This window comes from Sycon ciliatum, chromosome 10, assembly GCF_964019385.1.
Source record: "Sycon ciliatum chromosome 10, ocSycCili1.1, whole genome shotgun sequence".
NCBI classification, from domain to species: Eukaryota; Metazoa; Porifera; class Calcarea; order Leucosolenida; family Sycettidae; genus Sycon; species Sycon ciliatum.
The window spans coordinates 15,219,830-15,242,770 of record NC_088652.1 but is presented as its reverse complement, the minus strand read 5'-3'; the positions used below and the strand labels follow the sequence as shown (position 1 = coordinate 15,242,770).

Genomic DNA, 22,941 nt, shown 5'->3' with positions numbered 1-22,941 from the left:
TGTATGAGTGTACACGTGTGTGTGTTGTAGGGGGAGGCCAGTCTGGCACGAGGAAAAGAAGGACGCTCGGCCTGAAAAATCTTTTGAATTGGGATGCGGAGACGGCTCGCCGTCTAAGTACAGTGGTCATACCGACCCGGGACTGCCTGGACAACCAGTGCTGAAAACGACAGCGAATACATCTTTCTCCAGTTTTCCGTTTGATCACGGTAGAATTTCTGAAACGGGAAAACTGGAAACTTTGGAAGAAGGGGATGCAGTTCACATACAAGGATTTGTCGGACATGATATCAGACATCAGCCAGTTGGGTCTCGGTGTACCGCGATGGTTCTTGAACAAGGACAACGTTCTAGGAGTAAAACGCTACACAAGTGTCGCGAGTGTCCCAGACAGTTCAAGACAGCATGTAATCTACGTCGCCATGAACGTGTTCATACTGGAGAGCGACCATTCAAGTGTGATGTATGCAGCAAACACTTCTCTCGGTCATGCACTCTAAAAGTACACAACCGATTTCACACCGGAGAGAAGCCTTTCGCGTGCACGGTTTGTGAAGCATTGTTCACGAAATCATCAAATCTACATAAGTATGAACGTATTCACACGGGTGAAAGGCCACACAAGTGCGAGCCATGTGAAGCATCGTTCAAGGAATTGACCCATCTTCGTAACCATGAAAGTATTCATACTGGGGAGAGGCATCACAAGTGCAAGGTATGCGTTGCGTCGTTCCGGCTGTTATCAATTCTACGTACTCATGAACGCAGCACGCATTGAATTGTCCATAGAGGAACAAAGCATGTAAATCAGATTCAACAGACCAAGAAATCGGCAAGAGCCAGAAGGTTAACGTACAAGAAAAAGCCATTTTTTGTCGAATAGTCAAATGTGTGTACTCTTGGCCAAACTCATAAAGAAAACAAACATTATACATGCAATATGTGCAAAATCAGTCTAGTGCTCAAAGTTACTGTTTGGACATGCGCGTCACATACAGGTGTGAAATCCAGCAGACCAGCAGTAAGGTGGTTACTTTACCTGTAGAAACAACTCATACGAAAACATTCATAAAAAATTGATGATCGTTGTCTACATCGCTGAGGTGGTGTTAGCCATGAATTTAAAAGTCAGGTCTCTGCCTATAGCCGCAGTTCATTTTATAACCAGTTTTGTTGCTTTCAGAATTACCTATATTTGCAGTTTTGCTTGTTTCTGTTTTACGTCTCATTACTGCTAACTTTGCTCCATAAATACCAGTTCAGCAATACAGGTTCTAATGCATATAGTGTAAAGTATGATGATGATTGTGTCAAGTGGCACGTAGGAGATGTGTAAAGCACACCTCTCACAGTATATAGTATATCTCTGCGACCAACGACCAATATTTGCATTCTTCGACACATTCGCTCCGAAGAATAACACCCGTGGTAATTTTTGTTTTGCTGTCAACGAAACTAAAAACACAATATTTTTTAATTCTAAGTAGTAAGGCCGAGCGAAGGAGTCGTTCGCTTAGGTTATTATTGCACCCCGGTATGCGGTTTGCGTTTCGATAAGCGATATGCGAGACCAAAACGAGAACGCTGCCGTCAGCAAAACTCGTTTTCCATAATTATTATCAGTGCTCCTTTCGTCAGATTGTATTTTGCTTTCCAAATTAGCTCTGTCATGTCAACGAGAAACCATACGAAAGAAATATAGAGCTCGGATTGTGAGCCAATATAGTTATGATGAAGAAAGGAAAAGGACAAAATGTTACGAGTTATGACATTTTGTCGCATTTGCTGACTGTATAAAATCTGGTTACGTTGGTGGGCAGTTTGTCATAACTCGTAACATTTTGTCCTTTTCCTTTCTTCATCATAAAGAAATATAGGCAAATTCTTGTGAGACAGATTTGTCCGATGCTCTTACTGGTCTCGTCATTTTCATAAGGTATGCGAGAAGTCATTCAGGCACTCATCAAATCTCAAAAATGTGTGAACGTCACTACAAACAACACTTATAAGTCTAGTGCCCTAAATATTGCCATACTCCCAAATGTAAAGCCATTATGTAGGGAACGTGAGCAACATTTTGAAAATACAAATCATAATCCTATTTCGATTTCGCTTTTAAAATCGTTTTGCCTGCAAATCATAGCTCATCATTGAAGGTAGATGTTGAATGATTAAAATATAGACCAAACTGCAATTATATAGGGGGTTTGCACATACAAAACTGGCATAGCTGAGGTGATACCGCGGGAAAGGGAAAATGTTAAGTACTGTTGAGGCGCATGGGACATGCATGCAGCGTCAGAAATTCGGCGCGGAAAATCAATCTATATGACTAATAGGGCTGAAACGAACACAAAATTTGAGTATTCGAACGTTCTTGATGTTAACGAACGAACGAACGAACATTCTCTAACATTCTCGTCGCACGAACCGGCATAGGCAAGAAAATAGTGGAATTTTTGAATACAGTATTGCAATAAACCTTTGTGGCGCACAAATTTTGCGTTTTCATGAATGCTGGTTTGTGATGAGAATTGTTTTCGGATTTTTACCTCTTTTGAATCTTGTAGTTGTGCTGTCTGCAATGCACGTACTGAGCAGTTTGTAGCGATTTTTCTTCTCCAGAATGCGCAATGGCCGCGAAAGTAGCGAAATTTAATCACTTGCGAAAGTTTCTAACTTTACAGTACGTCTTTTATGATGCTTTCAAAAGTTGAGGCACAATGGCCTCCAACTGAGCAACGCCATACTCGTACTGCTGCGGACCAGAACGTTGCGTCACAGCAACGTTTGTCATCAACTTGCTTCCTGTTCAGTGTTGATGCCGTAGAAATAACTGCACTCCCAGAGACGACAGAAGAATGCTGAAAGTTACCGTAGTTGTGTTTTCAGCTGCGCATAGAGGTTGCTCGCCGTTTTGCGCTGCGGGAAATCCTGCAGGTAGCTGACTTCTCATCCTCGGATTTGGTAAAATGATCCCAAACAACAGAACGGGGAGCACGACTGAAAACAGTTTCTGACACGGGAACAGTGCGAACTCGAACCAAAAGAAAATTACGAAGTGGTCAAAGGAAGAGCGAGCAGCCAAAATATGTAAGTACATGTACGAGTACTCATGCTTTGTTCCGATGTTCGTCTACATGTCGTCGCCTCGACTCCAGCCAAGTGCCGGTTTAGATCGGAAACCGCGCGCGCGCGGGTCGTGTACCACCTGGCGCAGCGCTGGTCACAAGCACGCAGCTACACATAATAGGGAGGTTTAGTCCCACGTAATCCGTGGGTACTTTACGTGTGTGTACCACGTGATACTCAGTGACCCACGTACAGACGTTTTCTGATTCACGACATACCGTGTATGGAGGCTCACCCACGTTCCGCCAGAACGTGGGTAAAAATCAGAATGGAGCGCATTTTGCGAGCTGTGAGGGTGCTCAGCTGAAGAAATTTCCGAAGCACGAAATCAAAATATTCGATGAGCTTCTTAGGCCCGGGTAGCTTCGTCTTTGACCAGGTTTGGGCCTTTCGCTTCAGGCTTTTGTTTGTTCCATGTGACTAAACGCACCATCGCAACGTGGATGCCCTTCATCCACTTTACGTGGATCACCCACGTACGCGTTTCCGTTACGTGGGAACTAAACCTCCCTATTCTACAGGCGGTGTGTGAAACGATCGTGACTGATCGCGATGTTTTTACGGGTTTATCGTACCGTACGCACATTCTCAAAGTTCGAATGTTCCTGAGAACTACGAATGTTCGTTTGCTGTGGCCTAACGAACGAATATTCGAATGTTCGGTATATTCGTTTCACCCCTACTGTTAGAGATGGGTAGCCGCAGCTCCCATCCATACAAGTGGGCAGTACTCCATTAGAGGCCGAATGAACCCCCGGCATGCTGTGGCCAGGCCGGGTGGGTCCAGGAAATGGCACGCCTTCCGGAAGAAACTAATTCGCTGTGTGGCACGCACTGCAGTTCCTCGAAGATGCTCCGAGTATGGAAGATGGGCATCAAACGTCACTCCAAGGAGTTTCAGCCGCGAGCATTCCGGGACCGCTGTGCCATTGAACTTGATGGGTGGTGTCTCCCAGGGTCTGTGGTGGCGGGACACAGTCATTGCCTGTGATTTCGTTGGCTCAAAAGTGACGTGCCACTGAGCACCCCATTCAGCAAGTGCATCAACACCAGCTTGGAGGATGCGGCACACTTCTGTCACAGCATGTGGCATTGGGATGTGGGCATAAAGCGTGGTGTCATCTGCGTAAACAGCCGGAGTGATCCCTTCCGGTAGGACGTCGCAGGCGTCATTCACGTACAGCAAAAACAGTGTGGGCCCAAGGATGCTCCCTTGTGGGACCCCAGCATCAATCTTGTATGGTTCTGAAGATGCTCCGCCGACTACTGCCTGCAACTTACTGTCATACAGGTAGTCAGACAGCCAGTTGAGGAGGGGACCAGTGATGCCGTATGACGCAGCCTTGTGGAGCACGCCTCGGTGTGAAACTTTGTCGCATGCTCCTGCTATGTCTATAGCCAGCACGCGGACTGCGCCACCACGGTTAGCTTCAGAGACCCAGGAGTGGTTGAGAGACGTGAGAAGGTCAGATGTGCTGAGCCCCTGCCGGAATCCGTACTGGTGGATGGACAGGGCCTTTTCATGCTCAAGATGATTGATTATGGCAGTGTTGACAATCTTCTCCATGACTTTGGAGACCACAGATAACAAGGACACAGGTCGGTAGTTCTTAACAGCAGAATGAGATTGATTCTTGTGTATCGGGACCACACGGGCTACTTTCCAGAGAGAGGGCTGGACATGGCACCGAAAACAGAGTGAGAACAGCTTGGCAATTGGTGCAGCCAAAACCTTTGAGCACTGCTTCAGAAATCTGGCAGGAATGCAATCGGGTCCGGTAGCCTTGGTTGGATCCAGCTGGCGGAGCTGACGCTGGACTGTCGCTTCCCGAAATCGGACAGTTGTCAGGGCAGATGTACACCTAGGACAAAGGTCAGGAAGGTCGGAGTGCTGTAGATCTTGATCACACAGACTGCATTTGCTCGCAAAGAATTCTCCAAAGCAAGTAGCCTTTTCCTGGTTGGTGACATATTCTCTGCCCTGGGTATTGCGTAGGACAGGGATAGACGAGCTGCGGCCAGAGCCTGCAGCTTGCTTCAGGAGTGACCACCATTGCTTGTTTCGCATTGATCCATGTTTGAGCCGATCTCGGATGCGGGCAGATTCTGCCTGCTTTGCGAAACGAAGGCAATTGGCAGAGGCTCAGACTTTGGCATTGTAGTCGATGAGTTGCTGGTGGCAGGTGGGGTGTCTCCTGAGACGGTTCCATGCATTCTTCTTTGCCTGGGTAGCGGCTGATCATTCCGGCGTCCACCAGGATGGATCTGTTGGTTTCGTCGAAAGTTCTTTGTGTGGGATGAAGCGATTCATGCCTTCCATGACAGCAGCGGTTACTGATCTGCAGGACGCCTCGGGGTCTTCTGATATATCCCAGTTTGCTGTGGAGTAGAAGTGCCGAAGCCGGCCCCAGTCTGCCTGAGCATACCTCCAAACGTGCCGTTTAGTCGGTGGTTCGCGGAGTGGGGTGGCATCAAAAGTGGCCACAACGGTGGCATGGTCTGATGCTCCAATAAGGTCCAGTACATTTACCACCACTGAGGTCTCCGAGAAGTACTTGAGTGTGAAGTCCAGGGTGTTCTCACCCCGTGTTGGCAGAGAGTTCTTCCATGTATTCACCAGCTGGTGTAGTCTTCGTGCTGCATAGCCAGCTTTCATTATGAACATTTAAATCTCCGGCTATCACAACGCTGTTCCCGAGGGATTGAGCTTGATCCATGACTGAGTCAAGATACTCAAGCAGAGAAACATCTTGTTCGGGGCACAACCCGGGTCGGTACATTGCACATGCAAGTACTTTCTGGCCATTGACCAGGTGCAGGCGAAGCCAGATGACCTCATGGCCATGGTAGTTGATGTCACTCAGATGGTCAAAGGAGAGGGAGTCCCGGACCCAGACTGCAACTCCGCCACCTTGAGCAGATCGGTCAAGTCGGAGGGGTGGGTGGAAGCCCGGCATGGAGGAGTCAGATAGTGAGGCTTTCTTCGGGGTGAATTTAATCTCTGTTACGATGGCGATGTCAGATCTGCTCCATTCAACAGCATGCTGGAAGGCTCCAAACTTTGACAGCAGCCCAAAAGCATTTGTTAGCAGGAGCTTCATTACTGGGTATGTCCTTGCGCAGCTGGTTTTCATTGGTGTTTGTGTGGCTGAATCGCTCCAGCTGAGGCAGCCTCTTCCTCACTGTCCCTATCGCCTCTGCTGCCCACGTTGCCGGCACCAGATGACCAGATGAGCTGTCACACTGCGGCCGTTTGTGGTGTCGCCAGGCTCGAGCGTAAAGCGGTCGTGGCCAGAAGTTCGCAGCAGTGACGGAGACTTTCCCGTCTTCCGTGGTGTGCATGCTGCACTCATGGACCTTGTCGTGGCCAGAAGTTCGCAGCAGTGACGGAGACTTTCCCGTCTTCCGTGTTGTGCATGCTGCACTCATGGACCTTGACGGATTTGGCCACGGCCACAGATCGCTGCTGAGTGAACTCTGTCCCTCGCTCCTCTGTGCAATATGCAAATTATGTTTTGTCTTCAAATCAGGCGAAACAGGCTTCCTAACGAGACAGGCTTTAATTAGTGTGCTGGCGTGCTGCAGTGTCTGCTTTGTGCTGACCAGCAAGTGAAATCCAGGCACTCCGTACAATCCCGTGCAGCTAGCTGCCCAGCGAGGAAAGTCTCGAGTGGGGGCCTTTCGATCTGCTCCCTCATTCGCCTGGCATTCAGTAGCATGTCATCGCCAAGGACTTCAATTCAAAACAGTTTTAACACGGCGCTTCAAGCCTTTTTCTTCGTTAACTTGCTGCGAACGCATGAGCTCTGCTACACATGTTCCCTTTGCGTGAGGCCCAGAAACAGCTAGTATCTCCGTACTTCGATTGGATGGATCGACGTCGTCCAGGTTCTCCTCACTATCGCCATCACGGCTCTTACAAGACACGATTTCTTCACCATATTCCGCAGCAGCAGCAGCTAGCGCAGAAACTTCGCCGTCCCTGAGTGAAGGAGAGATTGAATCGGGTTTGATCAGCTCAAAACCTCTTCGTCGTGACTAGAAGAGTAGCAGGGAATATTCTACCGGAAGCCCTTTGACTTCCCTGACTGCTGAAACCCTTCCTGCCATGATTGCTACTTCTTCACACAATCAATATTCTCTTTGGTTCCACTTCACTGCACTCGCGCAGCCACGCGACACAACCTTTTTGCAAAACATCATTTTTTCTCCTAAAAATTATTTCCACCCTAAACCTCGTTTTCGCAGAAGTTGGGCCTTATGACGATAGTGTAGATTTAATAATAATACAAGAAAGACGAAGCAAACTCTAAGAGCACCAAAGAAAAACTGTACCATTAACAAGAAAGCCACCAAGACAAGGCTACCTCTTGCCCAGAGGAACAGTCCCGAAAAGGTGCTAGGAAACCAGAAAAGGATACAAGAAAATAAACAAGTGCAAATTTCCATACTGCACCGTACGCGTATATGGTGCGTGAGAACCCCGCGCGGGATCAGCGGAAATGTTTGCAGAGAAGTTCAGGACACGCATTGCCAAAAAGAGTGAAGAGGTCAAAAGTACAAGTGCGATTCCAGTGCAAAACAGCAGATCACAGAAAACTATCACAGGCAAGTCACGCTACACGTATGCATGCGTACCACTACCAGATCCGCGGAGCTAGCGCTAGCAACAATCGCGCGTGATCACATGATCAATGATGACATAATTCAAAAATGGCGCTCCTGCGAATGCACAGTTCGGCAGCTGGCACATGGCAAGAAAGAACGAAAGTAATTCAAAAACAGTTCGAACACAACTAAGAAATAAGTTTGTGAGAACAATATATTTATCAAGTAGAACAATGTATGAATCTGCCAGGGGGTGCTTGCACCCAGCACTGGGTGACAGTAAGCGCTGACAGACAAAAGAGAAAGAACCAAAGGAAGAATATAAATACTACAGCGCTGGGGAACGAAGATCAAACGGCAATTCAGTAAGTCGTAACATTACACTCAACCTGTCACAATCAATACGCTTGCCACTTAAATACTACTCTGACACTGCTCTGAGCACGCAGCACGGACATGGTACATGGATTTACCACAGAAGTCTGCAGTTTCACAGCAGCAGTCGGCAGATATTGATGTGCAGATTGCGTGGTGAACATTTGTCCACGAGTGGAGAGAACCCAAATGACCCACCAACCAGTACACTCGAGAAAAAGACTGCCAATCGGTTCAATCAGGGTTGTATCATAATAAAAGTTACAGTTCGCATGTCACTCATGGAAGGATCCATGGGCTTAATGCATCTGTCAACGAAATCCAGGCAGAAGAGCCGACAAAATGCATCTCATTATTGTTAGAACGTATCGCAGTAAGAACAACTACGCAAGCGCAGCACATTTTTCCACAAGCATCAGCCATTTTTCCTTGTCTAGAGCCAGTTCGAAACAGTCAGAAATATCAATGTTGGCGTGCTTTAGATCATTTTTAATATTGTCAATCCATCTGAGATGGGGTCGGCCACGTGGGTGCTTGATGTCCCGGGTATTAATTGCCATCTCCAGTGCTTGATAGGACGCTGGGTTACGTCTTACGCGAACAACATGGCCCAGCCAGAGCAGCCGACGTCTGCGACAGGTAGTGCTGACCGGGCCTTGTCGCGTTGAGGCGTACACCTTGGCATTCGACATGTGGTGAAGGTACACCACACCAAGCAGGTACCGCAATTTTCTGCGGTGCCATGCGTCCAGCCGATTACTGAGTTGCTGTGTCAGGGCCCACAGTCCGCAGTTATACAACAGGATAGGCAGAATGAGGGCAGAGAACATACAAAGTCTGGAACTCATTTTATGACGCTTCCACGAAATGGAGCCGAACGCTCTATTCGCAGCATCTATTTTTGCCTGAATATCCTCTGCGGACCCTAACAAAGAGCCAAGCAGCTTAACAGATCGCCAAGAGGAGTCGGCTTTAGTTACTGTATTATATTGTGTTTTCTGAATATTTACTATTAGGTTATCTTCTTTGAATTTTTCACTTGATTTCTCCACAATCTCCTCGACTTCTCGCCTCTCCGTGTCATGGATTGTTGTGTCGTCTGCATATTGGGTGGTTTGTGCTGGTAAAGATAAGTGCAATAGTATAGGATCAAGGTGGCGCATGGCTCCCTCAGCATACACATTGTACATGATGGGAGAGAGCGGATCTCCCTGCACTACTCCAATATTTGTAGCAAACGCTTTGCCTAAATGAGAACTGAGTTTCACTCTCACCGTCGTGTCCGAGATCAGAGTGGCGACGACATCAGTGGCAGCTCCAGAGTATGAAAATCGCGCCAACGCCTTCTCACGGACAATGGTATCAAGTGCTCCGCTGAAGTCTAATAGTGCGGCAAAGTATTTCCAGTCACCGAGTAGTGCACGTTCGCACATGACACGAGTATAGAAAACTCCGTCAGCCGTGGAGCGTCCGGGTGTAAAGCCTGCCTGACTTTCACGTACATATGAGGTGGTAGATTGTTGTGAACGCATGGTGATGATGCGGGTCAGCACCTTGCGAACAACTGATAGCAGCATGACCGGTCTGTAACTTTTCGGAGCACCCATAGGTTTTCCTCGTTTGTATACTGGCACCAGAAGGCCACATCTAAGGTCAGGTGGGCAATAGTGGTGTTCCTTAATGGAGTTGAATAGGGTAGTCAGCCATGGAGTAATGACAGTCGAAGCCGTACGTAGCAGTGCCGCACTGATCCCATCACATCCAACAGCGCCTCCGATTTTCTGGTGCATGATGGCTTTCCTAATCTCTTCCGAGGTAAATGGTTCGTCTTCTGCCTTACTGTTAGGTTGTGCCGGGAAAAGCGTTGGCTGGTCGCTCCGGTAAAACACTGATGCGAAATACTTGCTGAATTCCTCCAAATTCCAATTTACATTTGTGACATTTTCACCACTTTCATTTGCGAGTCGTACTGGGGAAGGTTTGTCAGGATTTCGAAGTGCTTTTAGCTGTTTGATGGCATTGAAGTATGATCTTGCATCCGGGCCTAATGCGTCCACTGCCTCCGCTTTGTGCAGCCAATATAAGTCACCTTCGTTTCTGAGTAATGCTCGGATACGGTGAAGGATCTTGTTTCTACTTCGTGTTAGTTCTTTCCGCTTGTTTGGATCTTTTTCCATATGTATCCGGCTGTGGATTTCTTTTTGTTGAGTTGATAGCTCAATAACAGCAGGGCTCGTACTTCTAGCAATCCTCTTCTGTGGTTTCTTTCTTCCAAATGCCTTTTCCGATGCTGCATGGGTAGATGACACAAATCTCTCCCAGGTTTGGTCTAGCGTGGAAATATCTTCAGGCGGGGTGTTTATGTCTGGCAACGTGCTTGCTATGGCATTTTTGAAACTTTCAGCAGAGTCTTGTGTGGGTTCGTTGTACTTGATGAAACAGCGGTCGTTGGTTGCTTTATATGTTGTACACCGCCAGAATGTTAGTCGAAAATCTGCCATAACCGGACTGTGATCGGATCTTGTTGTGAATCCACCGTATGATCTGGCATTCACAACGCGCACTGTGTTTGATCTTCGCATAATCACAAAATCAATCATGTTTCAAACAGGTTGGCCATCCCTGTGTACGAGCCCATTCGAGAACCATGTCGAACGATGCTGCATACGATGTTTGAACATGGTGTTGCATAAAATCAGATTTTGCTCCTCACACAGCTCAATCAGTCTCTCACCGTTCGCGTTGCTTGATACGTGCTTGGAGAAACATCCCACTGCGCCTCCTGAAGCAGGTCGGGCGCTCCCTACTTTTGCATTCAGATCTCCCAATATCATAAAATCATCTCTTCTACTGACCTCTTGGGCAATACCTCGTAGTGCGGAGTAGAAGTCATCTGTTTCCTGAGGATGTGATGTCGAGCGTTGCAGCGTCGGAGCGTAGCAGCAGACCACCGTGAGGGAGTTGCTATCAGGTCGAGGTCCATTTCGGAGACGAACTGATATCATCCGTTCGGAGATAAATTTGTACGACTCCACATTATTTATTAGTTTCTTGTTGATGAAAAGGCCAACTCCAGCTCTGGACGAGGAGCCACCCGAACGATACAGAACATGTCCGTTGTCGTACGTGTCTACACCGGCTCCGTTCCGCCAGGCCTCCGTCAGTCCGAGGATGTCAAGCCTGTATTGTTCGAAATCTTGTATTATTGTATTTTTCTTGATGTTGCTTGTCAAGGAACGAGCGTTGAACGTTCCTGCTCTGAGGGACGAGTCATTCTTACTGCGCTCCGTAAATATCGTTGCCTTAGGCTTACTCAAGCAACTCATCTAGTAGCAACTCATCTGTCTGGAAACATTTTCAAGGAACAAAAGTCTCTCGCAAGAGATAGAGCTGCCGGGAGCTCAACCAGACAAACCAAATAGTTTTTGGGTTGGATTATGTGGTTTTTAAAAGGCCCTTAGTCTGCGATTTTTAAGATATGAATTCTCAAATACTCAAATATTCGATCGGAGAAAATCAGAGTTTTCAAACTCGGGATCTCAGTGCTAACTTTCACCCCTACTACAGTCTGTTTCAAAAAGATTAGCAATCAAGTTTGGGTCTTAAAAAGTATGAAGATAATGGAAATTTGGACAACAAAGTACATAAAACGGCTTGTTAGGGCACGGCAAATTGGTCTGTGAAGGTTTCGGAACAATTGGACCAACCGTTAAGGAGTTAGTATTTCGGCCAGGTTTCTGGCCTTTTCCCATGGTTTATAATTTGCCCTGGAAGCCAGTATCGATTTGTTATCAAAACCCACGATTTATCCCTTCCTTTTTGGCCTTGTGGTTATGAATGCTGTCTGCTGACCATGAAGTTGTGAGTTCAAATCACAACAAATCTTCAAGTCAAACATTTCTTCTTCATTTTTTCATTGTTTTGGTGAACGCGCTGGTACAAGACAAAGAAGGTGGCTGCGCCAAACGACTTGTTGTTGGAGCTCGCGTTTCCTGCCGAACTGACTGGCACTAGACTGGCTCACGCCATGTGAAGTTGTGAACACACACAACACTGAAACCGTGTGAGTGAACACGGAAGTCATTGCGCTGTAGCTACGTACGTGTTGTTGAATACACCGGCACATCGATCGATCGATTTCTGTTTGAGAATTATTTTAGTATTTGAAGATCGCCAATTTATTTGAATTTAGAAGTCAACGCCGTCCTCTATCAGCTTTCACAGGCGTCTGCTTTTCTCAAAATGTCGTCGAAGTCACACGGATAGCTTTGCCACTTCAAGGCCTTGGGAATGAGTCTGTGTCGATGCCGTTTTCGTCACATCGTGAGAGTAAATTGCATCCGCGGCAGCTCAAATAATCTATTTGGTCACACATACGGACGCATCCCGCTCGTCAAAATTTACCACACTTTCGACATGTCCTCTCTGACTCCATATCAATGCGAGGAAGAACTCGTTTGTTGTAAACAAGACGAACATGTACGAGTACCGACGTCAGTGAGTTGTCATTTTTCATGCTTTCGCGCGGAATATTTCTTCGAGTTCACAGTGAGTTTTTCCAGGCAGCGCTCAAGCGCTCATACGGTAAGACGGCAAACTCCCCGGGCGATCGCCAGGACTGCAAATCTTTTTGAAACTGACTATAGTAACAATCAGATCATCACAACAGTTGTAAAAGCGGAGGTGTGTACAAATGCTACCAAGCGATGCAGGCGTAGAACCTTTAAACAAATAACTTGGCATCAACCTTGCATCCTGGGCCGGGAAAGACAACGTGTAGGCTGTCAGTTCCAGGCAAGCATGTTCTTCTGACCAATTTCTTGCCCGGCAGTGAGACATGTATTGGGGTTTTCCACCTTAACCTGGCAAACAGTTTGTCAATTGACTTATCAGAGTAGTGTGTATGTACGTGAGAATAACTCACTTTAGCCCACATCCCAGATGCACATGCAGATGCTACACTGCTATGAAATACACCAACACACAGGGCACGGAGTTTGGAGTTATACGGGTGCTGGCTGCGAGTGAGGCAATGTGGCTCAACATCGAGCACGAGAGAGAGAGAGAGAGAGAGAGAGAGAGAGAGAGAGAGAGAGAGAGAGTGGCTCAACATAGAGTACGAGAGAGTGAGTGGCTCAACATAGAGCGCGAGAGAGTGAGTGGCTCAACATAGAGCGCGTATGGTGGCTCAACATAGAGCGCGTGTGTTGGCTCAACATAGAGCACGGAGTGATTGAACGAGTTAAACCATTGCCGTTAAGAGTTGCGCCAGCACCCAGTGTTTATTGTGAAGAGTGGACCGGTAGTGAGATCCTAGTTACAGATAGTGGTAAGGTTGGGATGGTGGGAAAAAGAATTCAAAAGCCAACCATTACTGCGGAGCAAGAAGCAGAAAACAACAACTAAACAGTTTGAGCTCTTGGAACTGCTGTCATAGAAATAAAATATTTCTGATCACTGAGCTGTAAGTGCAAACCAGAGCTGGGACAGGCACACGGCCCTGTGTACCCTATAATTATGGTTACTGCATGCTGCATGTAGCAGGCGTATCGGTTTGCCCGGTGAGTGCAGTGTGCACCTGCAGACGTGTATGGCAGTGCAGTTGCACATGTATGCAGGTGCCAAAGGTAAAAAAAGGACATGCTGCCTATGTATGAGGAACATGAGGAAATGAGCAGTGGGAGTCTGTGATGAGCAGTGGGAGTCTGTGATGAGCAGTGGGAGTCTGTGATGAGCAGTGGGAGTCTGTGATGAGCAGTGGGAGTCTGTGATGAGCAGTGGGAGTCTGTGATGAGCAGTGGGAGTCTGTGATGAGCAGTGAGAGTCTGTGATGAGCACTAACAAGGGTTAACTGCATTTATAGGCCATTCACAAGACGTGCAAACATTTGCCCTCGTGTGATCAAGATAACACTGGCAAACCGTGATCCAGTTCACAAGGTGCTGGGCAAACTGTGCAACCGTCAATGTATCCATAGTAACCCCCTGAAAATGCGGTGAAATGTTAAATTTTGAATTTTCCTTTGTTCAAGCACTGCATTTGCAGTATGCACTTTCAACAACCAACACTTTTCCTGGCGTGCAAAGATAATCGCGAGCAAAAGGTCCTCGGCCAAGATAAAAAATCAGTTGCATGCGTGAGTCCAAGTTTATCGTATCCGAGTAAATATCCTTGGAGACAGTACGATAAAAGTGAGTTTGCACGTCGTGTGAATGGCCTATAACCCCACATCATAGTGAGTTGGGCACTACATTTGTGGAGTACGAAAAGGACGACGGCATATTCTCCAGAGACAACGATGGACAACAGTTAGGTGGGACAACATTAATTTGGGAGACGGAGAGACAGAGACCAAGACGAACGAAACGACTACATTCTGGCAGAGAGAGAGACAAGAGCTAGAGATCAAGTATGAACGGCAAGATAAAGCGCCTGGGTAGGTATGGAGAATATGGGCGCGCAAGTAGCTACCCAGGCCAACAGAACAAAAGGTGAGAAAAGGAGACAAAAGGTGAGTACGACGTAGTATGGGGTGCATGCAGGCCTGCCTGGAAAAGGTTGTACGGGAGGAGGTACCTAACATACCTCCCCTGCGCAAAAAAGGAACCGCGGCCTCGCGGGAAATAATAAGACGACGAGAAAAATAGAAAAAATGGCTGAGGAAGTAGAGAAAAAAAGCACACACACACACACACACACACACAAACACACACACAACGCACAGGTGTCACAAAAGTGTTATACTAATTATGCACTACAGTTATGAGGTTCCTGTACTCTAAAGTATTTACACATCACTCATGGTAGCGTAGACATTGCCAACGACGGGCCAAACACCCATTCACAAAATAATTGGCACACATGAAGAAAACTAAAAACAAGGAACATTGCCTTCTGATTTGCATTGCTATGCAGCATAGTTACTCTTCTGCCAATTAATGCGACATGAATAAAAGAGCGTGGCTCACCATCGGACAACTAATATTGACGAAGGACACCCGCGCACACACGCACTACAAAAATCACGAAATAAAATAAACTGAAAATAATTTGACGACGAAGGACAGATGAAAAGAAAGAGAGAAATAAAGAAAATAGCTGACCTGCATGACTTGGACGAGACGAGATTGACATTGAAGAGACGAGGTTGACATGGACGAGACCAGGTTGACATAGGCGAGACGAGGATTACTGAGGACGAGACGAATGGCGGTTGAGGACGACTGTGCATGGGATCTCATGCTCTACCGACTGAGATATCCGGAAGAGAGAGACAAGAGCTAGAGATCAAGTGTGAACGCGAAGGTAAAGGGCCTGGGTAGCTATGACAAATATAGGCGCACAAGTAGCTACCCAGGCCAACGGAACAAAAGGTGACAAAAGGAGACAAAGGGTGACTAGGACGTAGTATGGGGTGCATGCAGACGAGCTTGGAAAAGGTTGTACGGGAGAAGGTGCCTAACACATTTATATCCAATATAGATACTTTTCTGATGGATAACGGACAGGAATGTCTTGTCATGTGTGTTACCTGTACACAGTACGGTAACCTTCCTGTTCATGAATCTGCCATGAATGGACATCTGGAAGTAGTCAAGTATCTACTAGACCTCCAACCCGACACGATCTCTGTAAAGAACAATGTAAGTTGAGCAATCTCTATCCTTGATTCTCCTTAAGAATTTTTTTCCAGAACATGGTTTGAGCAATATATTCGATCACAACAAGTAGCATCTAGTCACTCGCGCCAGGCCAGAGCAACAGAACTTAACCTTACGGATTCCACCATCTGCCAGTAGAGCAGACCATGGCACACCATTCACTCTTGGGTCCATACAATGGCCGTCCCTACATTCTAAAGTGGCGTAAATATATTTCCTGGTGTATGTGTGTTTGTGTGTGTGTGTGTTTGGGGGGGGGGGGGGGTGCGTGCGTGAGTGCGTGTGTGCATACAGCAAGGATAGGCAACCGTCTTAGCCGTTCTATGCTGATGTCCTTCGCGTTGTGCAGACCACGTGTGCATTGATGGTCGATTCTCATGGCTTCACAGGTTGTATGGATTAGGCAGTTATCTGGCACTAGTCTTGATCTGTCTCAATCAGATCTTGTCCGCTATCGTTGCTATAAGGTAAAATCTGTGGGTGCACCTCCAGTACATTTCGCAGATTTGCGTGCTTCTCTTGTAACGGGCGTATACATGGTACACGGTGTGTATGCGTGTACATGTGTGTGTGTGTGTGTGTGTGTGTGTAGCGGGGGGGGGGGGGGGGGGGGGTGTATGTGCATGTTTGTGTGTTCATGTATAATTATATTAGGGCTGAAACGATTATACTTGGTCCGCGTCAGCAATATTGTCGCTTATCTTTCAGCTTTGTCATTATGTTATTATGTCGCCAATGCTCACTTGGCAGCCCATTTCATCCCAATTTTGGTTAGTAGGTTAGTTTACTAGTATCTGAAAGGTCTAGCTAGATTTCGAGAGTGACAGGTTCGTGATTCTGATTGGTACAGCGCCGCATCAACGAGAGAGCTTGGAAGCTCAGGGCCTTACGCTATGCTTTTTGCCTTGATGACCTGGACAAAAAAAGCATAGGGATGTTATAAATTCTTTAAATAATTCCTGTTTATTTAAAGACATAACCTGGGATTCGAAACCGCTCTATCGCGCACCCTGCATGCATCCCCCGATACACTTCGCATACATACTAATTCTTCCAAGTTGCTTCACGTTATGATCTTGCATTTGAAAGCCCTATTTGAATATGCATTGTGGCCAGCCGTCTTTGATGGTACGGTACGGCACGGGATAGGTACGGGACAGGTACGATCGAGGGTAATACGACACCGTCTACCGCCTTGATGACGGCAAAAAAAGCATAGGGATGTTATACATTTTTCAATTCCCCTATTTTTGTTTCAGGCATATCCTGGGATTCGAACCCGCACTATCGCCCTACGTAGCTAACACTTCGCATTCATACCCATTCTTCCAGGTTGCTTCATGTTATCATCTTGCGTTTGAAAGCCCTATTTGAATATTGCGGCCAGCTGTATGTGGCCAGCTGTGTTTGATGGTACGGTACGGTACGGGACAGATACGGGATAGCGCCAGGCGTGACACAAACAAACAAACAAACAAACACACAAATACCAAATTAAAGCTGTGTGGACCCTGGCTAGCGCCAGACGTTACTGAAGTAACGTCTTCTGCATAGCTACGGGAATAATTATAGATTATCTTGTCACACTGGGCAGGCAAGAGCAGCTCGTCGCACAAGAAAGTAATCGGCTACTCGGAATCAGTTCCATTTGCAAAACGGCCGAGATCGCTCACCTCAGGGATTGCTCGCCAAGCTGACATCGCAGTTCCCTCGCCTCCAGTGCAACGCTCGGAGTATCCAGCGAATCGTGGAGATTTACAAGTACTGTACGAGTCATCGTCGTTCAAAATAAATCTTGCAAAGAACGGTGACTGATTTGAACCACACAGGCAGTCGTGCTGCCCACGCGAAGTCCTATAGAGAAGGCGATCGTCACTGTCGACTTCCCTTTAGAAAATAGTCAGGCAGCTGAGAGGAAGAGAGATGAGCTTGGGAAAAAAAATATTTGTCACCAGCGCCGGGAGCAGCGACAAGGAGGACCAATAACGTATGAACCCTTCCTTGGACAATAAATTCCACTTGGCCAGTTGTCATTCTGTACCTTACCTTCCTTCATATCAAGTTTTATCGTCTCAAGTGCACTTGTTGTCTAAAGTCAATGTATTCCTATCTGTAAATGTATTCCTATCTGTAATTGAAGACTTGTTTTCTTCTGGTTAGTGTGCCATGGTAGAGGATAGACTTAGGCACAGCCAGTAATTCCCTTACAGCGTATGGTGCCGAAACCCGGGACCAATGGAATCCGGTTTGGACCCGCCAAGCCTGATGTTGTCGTGTCTGTTAGCGATGCGCACCCATCGCCTCATGTCAGCGTGAAGCATGATGGGCATGACGTAATTCTCCAGTCGCAGGATGGCGAAGTGCGCTGGAAAGCGGAGAAAAGGGAGTGTGAGCTTTCCTGGCAGTGAAAATATGGTGTTGCCCCAGCGGCTATGCTTGTATCGGGCATCGCAGCTTACTCGCGAGAGAAGCTCACTCCAGAGCAAGATGCCCTGTTTTGTGCTGAAGTGGAGAAGTGGATCGAGAATGAGTGGCTGATTCCACACGATCCGATGGTGCATGGTGAGCCAGCAGCAGTGTTACCGCTCCTTCCCCAGGTGCAAGAGCACAAGGTAACGACAGTCGTTTGACCAGTGCTCGACTACCGCTCCCTCAATGCCCGGCTCCAATCGGACCCTGGTGGTGATGCACCTGCCTGGGAGGAGTCTCTGCGTAAATGGAGAAAGGCTGGTTGCCCGGGAGATTTCAAGCTCTTTGACATCAAGAAAGTGTATCTCCAAGTCCACGTCGCTAAGTAGTTTCTGAAGTACCAGACTGTCCTTTGGAACGGAAAGCCATACGTGATGACACAAATGGGCTTTGGGCTCAGTATTGCACCGAAGTACATGGGCATCACCGCCCGTTATGCAACGCGCGGTTACCCGAAAAGTTGACAGCTACATTGATGATATGCTGACCCCGTCAAATTGCGCTCACGCCGGTGCCAAGACGATGATTGAGTACAGCCTGCCCACGAAGCCCGCCCAGCCGCTGGCGACGCCGGCAGCGAGATGACCTGGCGACTCCGAGATGGCAGCGACCTCCGTGTACCGGAGGTCCTGACGAAGCGTGCAATATTCAAATGGTGCAGTAGGCTAACAGGTCATCTGCCAGTTTGTAGTTGGCTTCACCTCGCCTGCTGTTACATCGAGCATAGGCTACCATCTTAGCCGTTCTATGCTGATGTACTGATGCTGATGGACTACTGAGCTAGCGTGGTTGAAGTGGACGGACGTGGTGGTTGAAGTGGACGGACACGTCATTGAAGACCGATCATGGCTTCGACCAGCCGGAGACACACAACATATACATGTGAGCGAGCTGGAAGCAACGGTCAAAGGACTCAACCTCGCCATTCGTTGGGGTGCTACAAAAGTGCGGCTCGTGACAGATTCGAAGCCTGCCACTAGCTGGCTGAACAATGTGGTGACGAACTCATACCGTGTTCGTACCAAGGGCCTTCACGAAGTGGTGGTGCAGCGACGTCTGCAGATAGTGTGGGACATTGTCATTGTAGCTGGCCTCTCTGTGATAGTCGTATTGGTCCCGTCTGCCAAGAATCGAGCTGACATCCTAACGCGTGTCCCCGCTACCTGGACTGCTCACGGCAAAGCACAGTTGAAGGAGAGCAGCATTGCAGAAAGCCTCGTCGGTGGACCTGCTGGTGGTCCAGTTCAGCAACCCGACATTGCGGCCGCTCAGCACACCGATGCACTGATCACTGAGGTGATCTCGCAGATTGAAGGAGGCCGCCCACTTCATGAGTTGTTCACGAAGGTCGGTTCACAGCTTGTGATCGTGAATGGCCTGCTGTGTCGTAGTATGTAGTTGCCTATCGATAGAGTCGTGGAACTTCCAGTCGTGGCATCGAAGCTAGTCGCTGATATATTGTCTGCTTTACATACGAGAACAGGTCATGGTTCGTGGAATACCATGTATGATGTTGTTCGTAGCCGCTGCTACTTTCCGTATATGGCTGCCCAGTGCCAGCGGCACATTCAGCAGTGTGTACAGTGCAAAGCAGCTAACAGCCTCCGCGAGACGTCTATGCCGCCTACACAAGCAAGCATCGCAGGGAGCCCGTGGTCAGAGGTGGTCATAGAAACACTATAACTTGGTCCAGAGCGAACGAAGTGGCCGCTACCATTGTGTGCTAGCTGCAGTCGATTCGTTCACTAAGTGGGCCGAAGTTATCTCGTTGGCTCGACATGATGCTTCCCCTGTTGCCAAGGCGTTCACGGCACTGTGCAATCTCTGGGGCCCGCCGAATGTTGTCCACATGGATAATGGGTCTGAGTTTCGGAAAGCGCTCGTTGAGTCTGTCTTCAAGTACTTCGGTGTCCGAGTGAAGACAGGAGCCGTCAGACACCCACAGTCCCAAGGAACTGCTGAACGCTTCAACAGGACATTGCTTGGCCTGATTCGGAAGTTGGACGAGCAGTTGGAGAAACGACCTGGACATCCTGCTGTGACTATACCGACAGCGACCCCATGCCTCTACCCGCGTGTCGCCAATGGAGGCCATGATAAGATAGAACCCGGACTACGTCATCGAGAGTACTGCCGAATTGTGCGTCAATTCACTTATCAGAGTACTGTGTGACTCAGAAGTAGCGACAAACTCGGCCATTTGAAAACAATCTTAACCGTCCACCTCTCCACACTGCCCTCTTCGTTATCTACCTCTGCTGGGGTACTCTTATTGAGGAAAACAGCTGTCTGGAGGATATGGAACATCTACCCAAGAACGAACTCCCTCGCTATGGAGTGATGTTGTGACTGTGGGCCAAGAGTGCATTGTGGAGAGGTGGACGGTTAACCCTTTAAGAGCCACAGGAAAATTTCAAAATTCTGCATTTTTTCGTGTTCCTTGGATCATAGCTCCAGTTCTACTCACTCAATCCTCATAATCTAGGGCTTCCTGGAAAGGTCTCCCCGAGAGGAAGAGAATGAGGTCGATCATGATAGCCAGCACACCGTCTATCCAGCGCTAGATCGCAGCGACAGTACGAAAAATGCCCCAAATGCGTCCAATTGCGTCCCGCTCCAGATATTTCATTTTACTCGATCGTGGAGTTCCTGTTTTTTCGTGGTGTACTCTTGACAATATCAACAGTGAAACCCATGCAAATTCGAGTAAACCAGCATGACGAAAAGTCTCAAAATTCTCAATACTAAAGTCGCACTGCGCGCTTTTGAAATTGCCGCGATCGCGGCTCAACTTACGAGTGATTTATCTCAGGAACCGTTGCTCGCAGCGCTTCGCGGATTGTTGCTCCCGACAGGTGAGAGTTTTCTCTTTGCCCTGGATATTTCGATCACTGGATTTGAGCGAGATTGGACTGAGTTACGATCTTTTGAAGTTTTGCATTTGAATGCGTCGTTTACGACGCATTCAAGTATGGGGCGGCTCTTAAAGGGTTAAGAGCAGTGTTGCAACGAATAGCAAAATCACGAACAAATATTCTAACGAATAAGCAACGTACAAGAAAACGAATATTCTACTATTCTACCCAAATAGACGAGCTCATTTCAGCAAACTATGTATGCTTCTTTGTATATTTGAACCAGAGCGCACTAAAATATGACATCTTTTGTGGAAAAAGTCGAGAAAATCGCGATTTGAATTCGGCGGCAAAAAAATACAAGTGGCGAGTTGCTGTTCTTGTTCTCCTCGCGCTCAGTAGACTGGATCTGTTCTGGATGCAAATCTTTCTTGCAAGTAAGTTTATTTGTTTGAGTTTGCATCCCATGTTGCGCTGAAATAACGGATCGTCGTCGATGCATCGAAGGAGGAGCCTAATGACTATGTACTGCGGAGCGGAAGAGGATGACATCCTCGCGCTCCATGCGCAGAAATGTAGGTTTGCAGCGTACGGCAAACCGTAGTTATCGCTGACAACCGAGCAGCAGGCAAAAGCCACACGCGTGGCTAGGCGCGCAACAATGGGGTGTCTGGCATACAATGGCGGGAAGCCGTACTGGGGAGAGCCCAGGCCACACCACGAGTACGAGTACGCCCTTATGCGCAGGCAAGACTACCCCATATTTGTATAAAGGTATCAGTGCTATTACTGCGATGTTTACTACAAGCAGGGCTCATGGTGCCTAATCTCTATAATAGGAAGCAGTTCCTTTCATGGCAAGGAAGGACTCCAGCGCGCGTACTACGCCTCAGCCAAGGTACAGTACTACAGTTGCACTCGGTGAAATCCGGCCCCAAGTGCACCTCATGACCTCATGGCCATGGCAGTTGATGTCACTCAGGTGGTCAAAGGAGAGGGAGTCCCGGACCCAGACTGCAACTCCGCCACCTTGAGCAGATCGGTCAAGTCGGAGTGGTGGGTGGAAGCCCGGCATGGAGGAGTCAGATAGTGAAGCTTTCTTTGGGGTGAATTTAGTCTCTGTTACGATGGCGATGTCAGATCTGCTCCGTTCAACAGCATGCTGGAAGGCTCCAAACTTTGACAGCAGCCCAAAAGCATTTGTTAGCAGGAGCTTCATTACTGGGTATGTCCTTGCGCAGCTGGTTTTCATTGGTGTTTGTGTGGCGGAATCGCTCCAGCTGAGGCAGCCTCTTCCTCACTGTCCCTATCGCCTCTGCAGCCCACGTTGCCGGCACCAGATGACCAGATGAGCTGTCACACTGCGGCCGTTTGCGGTGTCGCCAGGCTCGAGCGTAAAGCGGTCGTGGCCAGAAGTTCGCAGCAGTGACGGAGACTTTCCCGTCTTCCGTGGTGTGCATGCTGCACTCATGGACCTTGACGAATTTGGCCACGGCCACAGATCGCTGCTGAGTGAACTCTGTCTCTCGCTCCTCTGTGCAATATGCAAATTATGTTTTGTCTTCAAACCAGGCTTGTATTCAAAACAGGCTTCCTAACGAGACAGGCTTTAATTAGTGTGCTGGCGTGCTGCAGTGTCTGCTTTGTGCTGACCAGCAAGTGAAATCCAGGCACTCCGTACAACCCCGTGCAGCTAGCTGCCCAGCGAGGAAAGTCTCGAGTGGGGGCCTCTCGATCTGCTCCCTCATTCGCCTGGCATTCAGTAGCATGTCATCGCCAAGGACTTCAATTCAAAACAGTTTTCACACCGCGCTTCAAGCCTTTTTCTTTGTGAACTTGCT

At 47.9% G+C, this 22,941-nt stretch overlaps 1 protein-coding gene across 2 annotated transcripts in view; it reads left to right on the top strand.

The window, feature by feature from the left end:
* The window catches only part of LOC135825830 (uncharacterized), a 161,500-nt gene that overhangs the window by 53,899 nt on the left and 84,660 nt on the right, over positions 1–22,941 (top strand). For both annotated transcript variants that reach the window (XM_065338461.1, XM_065338459.1), the window contains exon 7: positions 15,657–15,758. In XM_065338461.1, coding sequence (XP_065194533.1) covers positions 15,657–15,758 — 102 coding nt within the window. The remainder of the gene's footprint in view (positions 1–15,656; positions 15,759–22,941) is intronic.